This window comes from Bos indicus x Bos taurus, chromosome 19 (genome assembly GCF_003369695.1).
Source record: "Bos indicus x Bos taurus breed Angus x Brahman F1 hybrid chromosome 19, Bos_hybrid_MaternalHap_v2.0, whole genome shotgun sequence".
In the NCBI taxonomy this organism is placed as follows: domain Eukaryota; kingdom Metazoa; phylum Chordata; class Mammalia; order Artiodactyla; family Bovidae; genus Bos; species Bos indicus x Bos taurus.
The window spans coordinates 19,192,442-19,202,070 of NC_040094.1; the positions used below are offsets into that span (position 1 = coordinate 19,192,442).

General features: G+C 39.9%; 1 protein-coding gene across 1 annotated transcript in view; it reads left to right on the forward strand.

Annotated features, from left to right (window-relative positions):
* The window catches only part of CRLF3 (cytokine receptor like factor 3), a 42,285-nt gene extending 36,833 nt beyond the window's left edge, over positions 1-5,452 (forward strand). Inside the window, exons 7-8 of the mRNA XM_027519079.1 lie at positions 2,823-2,935; positions 3,988-5,452. Coding sequence (XP_027374880.1) covers positions 2,823-2,935; positions 3,988-4,244 — 370 coding nt within the window. The 3' untranslated portion in view covers positions 4,245-5,452. The remainder of the gene's footprint in view (positions 1-2,822; positions 2,936-3,987) is intronic.
* Positions 5,453-9,629: the final 4,177 nt, after the last annotated feature.

A 9,629-nucleotide genomic window follows, 5' to 3' on the forward strand; every position in this document is an offset into this window, starting at 1 on the left:
CTGTTTACTGATAGTCTTGGTACATTTTTGATTACTGATCCAGTCTCCTTTCTAGTTATAAGTCTGTTCAGATTTGCTGTGTGTTTATGATTCATTCTTGGTAGGTTGTATATTTGTAGAAATTTACCCATTTCTTCTAAATTATCCAATTTCTTGGTATATTTTGTTTATGCGTTTCTTATAATCTGTTCAATTTCTATGGTATCAGTTGTAATGTCTCCTCTTTCATTTCTGACTTTGTATCTTGTCTTTCTTTATCTTAATCTAGCTGAATCTGTCAACTTTGTCAGTCATTTCAAAAAAACAACTCTTAGTTTTGTTGATGTTTTTCTGTTGTTTTTCTAGTCTCTATATTGTTTGTTCCTGCTCTAATATATTATTATTTCCTTTCTTCTCCTAACTTAAGTCTTAGTTCTTTTTTGTTCTTTGAGATGTAAGTTGTTTTCTGATATTTTAAAAAATTTTTATTTTAATTTTTTGGAAATTGGATTTAAAAAAAAAACACAAACTTTTTTTTGGTTGCCCCACATGGTATGTGGGGTGTTCGTACCCTGACCAGGGATCGAGTCCATGTCCCCTGCATTGGAAATGAGAGGCTTTAACCACTGAACCAGCAGGAAAGTCCCTGGTATCTTTTTAGATGTATGTGTCTGTCAACTTTGCTCTTCAGTGCTTTTGCTGCATCCTATATGTTTTGGTTTTGTTTTCATTTGTATCAGGACATTTTCTAATTTTCGTTTTGATTTTGTCTTTGATCCGTTGGCTGTTCAAAAGTTTGTTAATTTCCACATATTCGTGAGCTTTCTAGTTTCCCTTCTGCCATTAATTTATAGTTTCATTCCGTTGTGGTCAGAAAATAAACACGGTGTAATTTCAGTCTTCCTGAATTCGGTGTGACTTATTTTGTGACCTACTGTGTGCTGTATCCTGGAGAACGTTCCTTGTATGCTTGAGAAGAATGTATAGTCTGCTTTTGGGAGGAGTGTCCGTATCATTTACGGTGTTACTCAGATCCCCTACTCCTTACTGATCTTCTGTCTGGATATTCTATCCACTATTGAAGTAGAGTATTGAAATCTTCTATTATTGTGTAACTGTTTTCCCCTTCAGTTCTGTCATTTTTTGCTGCATATATTTAAGTGCTCTGATGTTGGGTGCGTATATATTTATAATTGTTCTATCTTCCTGGTAAATGGACTTCCCTTGAGTTTGTGTGTGCAGTTTCTCAATTAGAGCCTTGCTGGCTTTTCAGGCGCTCGTAATCTCTTGCTCCCTCTGGTGCCAGTTTGTGGTACTGCACGCCCTGCAGCCGCAGGGTGCCTTCACTCCCTTGGACCCAGTGGCCCCCAGACATCCAGAGTATGCTGGCTCCCGACAAGGGAATGAGACAGATACCATTCCCTTGAGCTGGCCTGTGGAAAGATAGCACACCAGAAGGATGTCTTGCTCTTCTCCCTCCCTGCAGCACTGGCTGCAGGCTGCCACCCCTCACTTTTCTTGGCAGCATTCAGGCATCCATGCTATGCCAGTTCCTTCAGTGCACCAAATGAGACATGACAGAAACCAGTCCTCTGGGAAACCCTCCAAGGAGCTGGAATGTTGGATGTACACTCCACTCCTGTGTGTCTTTTCTGAAGGAAAAGTCAGGAGCTGGGCTGTTCTTGCCTGGTTCTGAGCTGCGGTAGCTTGGAAGAGGGGTTGACATGAGGCAAGTGAAATTACTCTTCTCACCCAGTTCAGTGCAGCTGTTCTCAGCTGTGTGCTCCTTTGGGACTTTTTAACTGAATTCTGGAACTCTCCTAAAGGTATTTTGGTCTGTATATCATTTAGAAAGTGTGTGTCCCCATGGTAGAATGAGTCCTAGGACTTAACTATGCTGTCGTATGGCTGGCGTCATTCTCCTCCTTCTTTATACTGCTGGTTTAGAAATGAAATGACTTCAGAAACCCACCCACATGTTTATTATGGACTCCATGTTTGCCACTTCACAAGGAAAGACATCTTGAGGCCACTCTGGGTATCAGTAACCACGTCTTCCCTCAAAAGCTACGTGCTGCCCCTCACTCATTTTTCTTTTTCTGTCCTTGCAAAGTCTAGCTTTCTGGAATGGAGAGAAAGATGACCCCGGTCATCGGGATGTGGGTTGACCATTATATCTAAGTACATGATGACATGTTGTTTGAGACTTAGACGCAAAAGGAAATGCTTCAACTTACTATGTATGAAGTTCTCCAGCCAGAATATGTCCATAACCATATTATCCTCTGTTTTAAAAGAGGGATAATGTCTATTTTTAAATGCTTGGTAAACAGTAGTCATTACATAGACTCTCCTAATAAAAGTTTAAGTGATGATCACATTCGTTATAATAGCAAATATGACACATTTTCTATATGTCTAGAACCAGAACATAGAGCTGAAATATGCTGTCATAGCCTTAAACAGGTAACATGGACTCTGAAGTCAGAATGCCTGAGTTCGTGTCCTAGCTCCACCACTCAGCTCAGTGATCAGATCAGTTTATTTTCCCTTTTTCTTAAACCTTATTTTTTCTTTTGTGTCTGAGTTTACTCATGTATAAACTGGGTATGATAATAACAGTGCCTACATCATGGATTGTTAAAAACGAACTGAATGAGAAGATTTATAGATAAGATATACGGACACAAAGTTTTCAGAACAGGACCTGGAATTTAAGAAGTGCTAAATTATTGTTAGCTATTCTTAAGAGTAATCGTGATGAAATTGCTCTTGTTATGCTTAGCAACTAGTAGAGATCACATTAAAAAAATATTTAAAAGATTTTTCTGCCCCGTTGACAGAGTTGAAACTGTGGGACAACCAGACAGAAGAGACAGTATAGGAGTGTGTGCAGAAAAACAGAATGGATATGACTCCCTGCAGCGGGATCAAGCAGTATGCATTAGTACAAATGGTAAGTAAGGAGAAAATAACTGCCATTCTCTTTGAAATGTATAATTTACTATAATAAGATTTGAATCAGTATCACACGTTTATACCAGAAGATGAAAAAATTTAGGTCTTAATGACATATCTATGTGACTGCTTCATACCAGGCATTATTCTATACCCTTTAAAAATACCTTATTTAATCTTTAACACCTTTTTGAAGTGAGGAGTAGCATTATATCCATTTTGTAGTTGATGAAAGGGCTTCCTAGGTGGCTCAGTGGTAAAGAATCTGCCTGACAATGCAGGAGACGCAGGTTCGATCCCTGGGTTGGGAAGATTCCCTGGAGGCGGAAATGGCAACCTACTCCAAGTATTCTTGCCTGGGAAGTTCCATGGACAGAGGAGCCTGGTGGCTACAGTCCATGGTGTCGCAAAGAGCTGGAAAGGAGCACGCCCAGCGCTGAGTGGGCACACCCAGCACACGGTAGATGAGAAAAGCCACAGAGAAGCTGGGGCTGAAGTAGCTGGCCTAAAGTCACTTAGTGTGGAGGTGATTGAGCTGAGATTTTTTGCCAGGCAGTTTACTCCTGGATTCCGTGTGCCTAAGTCATCTGAATTCAACATAGAGAAGATAAATTCAGCATAGGTTAGGGAAATGAGGAGAGTTTATATCTATAGTGTTCTTTGGTCCCTTACTTCACAGTGATCACACTTAAAAATCACTACCAAGATGTGTTAATATTTTATGGTGTGGGTCAAACAGTCGGTAGACAGGATCCTTATGTATTCCATGTGAAACAGTCCTGCTATTCCACAGGAAGGAAACTCATGGTCTCTTTTAAAAGAGTGGAACCCTGGACCAGAAGCCTAAAACGTTATTAAAGCTTTAACTTTTCCTTCTGCCTTGGGAATGTGGGGTTAATGAACATATTTAACTGCATTATCTTTGACCAGTTGGCATTCCAAAATGTTTTCTTTAATTAGGAAATTAGCTGCATTACCAATAATCTAGCATCTTGTTTCCATTCTTAGTTGCTGCTCACATGTCAATGACTCTTTACCTTAACATTTTAGGTGCAGTTTTTGTAAATGGAAAAGAAATGACTAATCAGTTGCCCGCAGTTACTTCTGGGTCCACTGTCACATTTGACGTTGAAGCTGTGACTCTAGGATCCACCAATAATAACGAAGGCGGAAACTTCAAGCTTCGAGTGACTATTAGCTCAAATAACAGAGAAGTGGTGTTTGATTGGTTACTCGATCAGTCTTGTGGTTCTCTTTACTTTGGATGCTCATTTTTCTATCCTGGGTGGAAAGTGCTGGTGTTCTAGGTTTGCCTATGATTGGCTTTGGGTGTGCAGGGGTTTCACATAGCTTTCCTCTCAGCCCAGTTGTCATTGGTTTAAAAAATGGTTAAATTCATCTCTCAGTTAAGCCATTGGAAACAGAAATTATTTACGGGATATCTTTTGGACTATCTCAGCAATAAGAGGCATGAATATGGTAGACAAAACCGTCGCAATGCAGTCCATTTTATTTTTTAGTATAGTGTTAATTGGAATATGACATTACAATAAAAATCAAACTGGCTTTTAAAGTATGAGGAGATACAGAAAGCCCTATGAACCCTTCCACTGTACTTCTAAAGTTGGTTGTAAGAACAGAAAAATGCAACATAACATCATTTTTTATTAAGTCTCCATCTTTTAAAGATCCAAGGCCATTTAAGACTTTAGAATGAAAAGCCAGGACTAGACCAGGCAGAATATGCCATAATGTACGCTGTGACGGACACTCCCTTGTGTGTTCTCCACAGGAGTGTTGCATATGCTCTTCATCTTCAGGGATTTGTAAGCAGTATTGAATTTTATCTCATGTTCAGTAATCTTTAAGTCCCAAAAGTGTGATAAGTTTTAAAAATTACTGAGCAAATGTCTACAACAGGCAAAGTGTTTTCTTTTGTTCTTTCCTTGCAGCTCCATTCCCAGTTAGGTTTGAGGGGTTTTACAGGGTAAAACTACTTACGGAAGTAGTATGCACAGCAGTGTTATTAATAGCTATGTCCCACGTTTGAAATAGGCACCGGTGCGTATCCAGCCTAGTGACTCGCATGTCGCTCTTGATGGGGTCTGAGTTGCAATCCAGTTCATGAGTGGTCTTTTAGTGGACCAAACAAGTGTAGGCTAAATACTTGACCTATTTTTTGGGAAACAAATTTGTTTAAAATATTTATTTGAAGGACTTGGATGTAAACATGATTATCTTAACTTGCTATTTACCAGCCTAAGATCTTTTCTCTTTAATGTGAATTTTTTTTTTTTTTTTCCATTTTTAAGAGTAGAAAAGTGGAAAAGCAAGTTTGATATTTTTGTAAGATAATTTATTGGGGGATTCCAGTTCCCTATTAGACAATCATGACCTTTTCCCATTGCCTTTTTATATATAAGTAAGCTGTTTTTCACTTGTTTAGTGATTAAGAAGATGTGCTAGAATGTAGATGCCTCGTCCAACTATCTGAAACAAAAATAAAAAAGTAAAAGGTATGTGTGTGTATTTTTTTTTTTCTTTCATGAGATTTAATTAATTCAGATTTAATCTTTTAAGTAGAGGGAGAAAAGTCATCTTCACTTTTAACTGTGTGTGTGTATATATAATAGTAATAAATAAGTTATGTACACATACATAAGATGTGTATTGGCAAGACTGTACTCCTTCCAGAGGGTCTAGGGGAGCATCCTTGGAGTTACTGGTGGCCACAGGCATTGTAACTACAGTCTCTGTCTCTGTCTTCCCATGGCCTTCTCCCTTGGGCTTTTTTTTTTTCCCCCAACTGCCCTGTAAGGCTTGCAGGATCTTAGTTCCCCAACCAGGGATTGAACCCAGGCCCATGGCAGTGAAAACACCAAGTTCTAACCACTGGACCTCGAGGGAGTTCCCTCCTTTTGTCTCTTATAAGGACATTTGTCTTGGATTTAGTACCCACTCAAATAATCCAGGATGATCTCATCTCCAAGTCTTTATTTTACTTATAGCTGCAAAGACCCTTTTTCCAAATAAAATTGCTGCCATAGGTTCTGATGTGGACATGTCCTTTTGTGGGCCACCACCATTCAACACGGATGATGGTGTTTGGCTGGAGTGGTTGTTTGGCCATTAGTTTGTCTTGCTAGGCTGCCCCTTTCCTGGTCCCTTGGCGGCAGAGAGCAGGTTTTTGTTGGGGCTTTTTTGTCTGTCGACATTTCCATGTTGGCGGCATCTTTTGCCCCCAAGTCTGGGATACACGACGAAAACCTTAAGAAAGCACAGTGTGGAGTTCCTTGAGTTTTGAGGTGCTTGGTCGTCCGTCAGTCTTCTTGTGTTTGTTTTATTATATTTTTCCCCATAGTTTTTAGTTTTCCTCAGCAGGAGGAGTGGGAAAATTATGCTATTCCATCTTGTCAGAAGCATAAATTCTGAAGCTATATAATAGATTTTAGTATCAAAACAAAAAAGAGTAAGTAGGGATGAAGGGTAAATACATCTCTTCAGAGGGCTTTCCCTGTAGAGGGGAGCAGAGTAAGCATCTAGCTCCTCGGTTAAATATGGAAGATTTAGTTCAAGGAGTGAAATTTATTCAGTTATTGACAACAAACTATTGTGACAACTGTTGACAGTAACGCACTCACTGAGGTATCTCCTAAACAGGTTCAGAACTTTCCACACGTGTATGAATCAACCAGTGTCAGCTCCACTCAGTGTCCTGTCTTTCTCTCGGATTATTCCTTAACCTTAGTGGAGCACTTCCTCCATTTGCTGAGAAAGGGTGCCCAAGAGGTAAATTTTTTGAGATAGAAAGCTGAAAATCTCTTTATTCAATCCTACCTTTGACTGTGACTCATAAAGAATTCTAGGTTGGCGGTCATTCCCTCTCAGAATTTGAATGCACTGCTCTGTGGTCTCCCAGGAAAACTAATGCCCTTCTGGTGCCTGTTCATTTGTATGTTGTATGTTTTTCCTCTTTGGAAAACTGTAGTATCTTCTCTTTATTCCAGCGGTCCCCTACCTTTTTGGCATCAGGGACTGGTTTCACGGAAGACAATTTTTCACGGCCTGTTGGGGGCAGTGGTTTTGGGATGATTCAAGCACGTTATATTTTTTGTGCACTTTATTTCTGCTATTCTACAAGCTGCACCTCAGGTCATCGTGTATTAGATCCCAGAGGTTGGGGACCCCTGCTTTGTTCTGTCTTCCTAGTTTGGTTTTGGTATAACACTCAGCTACGTAGCTCATTTGACAGCTGACCCTGTAGGTATATGAGTTTCTAATACCTGCTTTAAACCCACTAGATTATAAATTCCTTGAGTTTTTGTATCTTCTATAGCAAGTTATTCTCAACCCTGGCCTCACATTAGAATTTCCTGGAGAGCTTTTAAAAATAGCAGAAATTCTGATTCAATTGGTATTAGTGGAGCTCACATTTTTTAAGAAATGAAATTATTATTATGAAGGCAGATTTGGGAGTAACCACTCCAAAGTAACTAAAAGTCCAGTCTCGGTGATTTTTTTTGGTAAATCTAAATTTGTTCTCTTTGGAAGACTATCCTTTATTCTGAAATTTAAGTTTCTTGCTCTTTTTATACTGTGTCCTTCTGTAAAATTAAAGTGTCAGTAGATGTCAGGTTTGCTGGGTTTGTTTGTAAATCCTGACAAAATGCCAAAAAATTTTTGAATATATATTACAGGTCTATGAAATCCAAAAGTCTGGGACGTACTTCCTACCCAACATTTCCTGATATGTGGGTATCTGATAAGTACTTCTGAACTAAGAACAGTACTTTTCATCTTAAAAGACAAAAACCATATTCGGCAAAATAAAACTAATCTCTCACAAAAGACTTTCTTTCATGGAATTTATTGTTGATCAAATGAAGTGACCTTTCTGTCACTTCTATTCATTAGTCTTACCTAAGGCAGTGTTAGAAAGCTTGCAGTTCTGTAGAAAATTAAGACTTTGTTAATGTAATCTCAGAAGACTTCTCCACGGTCTTAAAATATATAGCTTGTGGAAGAAGGAGCAAGCGTGTGATTTTTCCTCAGCCGTGGGAGCTGAGGATTGAAGTTGACAAAACTGTAAGGTTGTAGGGAAGGAAATAGTGATGTTAACCAAGAGCAGGTTACTGTCTAGATCCCATGTTGAAGGAGGCACTTTTTTTTGTGAGACCAGGGGCGGGGGGGGGGGGGTGGTCTATTGCTATAGTTGTTATTTTTTAAATGTATTTTTAATTGGAGGATAATTGCTTTCCAAGTTTGTGTTGGTTTCTGCCATATATTAACGTGAATCAGCTGTGGGTATACATATGTCCCCTCCCTCTTGAATCCCTCCCTCCCACCTCCCAGCCTATTGAAGGAGGGATTTTGATCCCATTTTACAGTTGAAGAAACAAACTCAGTGTTGTCAAGTAACTGAGTTTTGGAGCTGCAAAGGCCCTGGAGTTGGCATTCAAATCTAGGCCTGTGGACTCTCAGTTCTTCTGCCACGCTCCTCTGTGTCCACACTGCCCTATGTCCCTGGGGCACCAGTTTGAGATGAGACGTTTAGCTTATTAACCTGGCTTACTAAAACATGAACGAATGTCACCCTCTCTGGAATTCAAGATTCACGAGGACAAGAACAATGTCTGGCTTCTTCATCTTTGTATCCTCACACTTAACTAAGGCAAAGGCCATTATAGGTGCCCAGGAAGTATCTAAGGAATAAATAAGGCTCCGTGAGCCTAATTAATGGCATGGCAACCGTGGTCCTTTCCCTTCAGGGCCTCACAGAAGAGCCAGCTCCCCGCTTTCCCCAAATAAGAGAAATGGGGATCATTTGGACAGAATCCACTCGGAAGAAAATCTTAGTTGAATTAGTGAATAAGGGAGTTAAGTTACATTCTAGGTCCTTGTTCTAGGTGATTCATAGGTTTGTCTCAAAATAGAAAAAGCTTTCATTCTGTGACCTGTGTAGCTTCACCGCTTCTCTGGAGTAATGAGCAGTAAGTCTAGCGAAGAGGTGCATGGTTGTTTAGGAAAAAGAAGTGACCTTAGTTTTGATCCGTGAGAACTGGGAGAATCCTTGAAACATGAGTCTTACTCAGCTCATTCCCAGTACTTGGGATAAGTCCTGGCACATGTCTACAGATGAATGACTGAACGGCTGGAGTGGGAGTGTGCTACCAAAGAGGTAGAAGCTATTAGGGCTCTGAAAAGGGATGGAGTAGCATGGACAGAAATAGGATTCCAGGAGATGGTGTACCTGTAGGTGGCCACTGGTTAAGTTCTGCCATGTGGGTGGATAGGATGGTAGTCAGAAATGGGAAAAGACAACCGATTAAATACAGTAGTTTGGGAGATATACACCCTGTTCTCTAAAAGCAGCTTTATGTGATTCATCCATGTGACATTTAAGTAACAATCTTATGTTTGTCTAAGAATATACTTGAGTGAATTTTTACCTCTGTATAAAAACCACTTACACTTGTACAAATAGTACATAGAAACAGAAGGTGCTCCAGAAATTGGATTGTAGACTGTGTATGGAGAACAGGGTGCATGGTGTGTACCATGCTGTACTCTGGTACCCTACCTGGTTGGAGGGGAGATTGCATACTGAGAGGTGAAGACTGGAAAGATAGTGAATTCCAATCAGGCAGGAAAAGTATGGTTTTTATGCTGTCAACAACTCAGTTCAGTTCAGT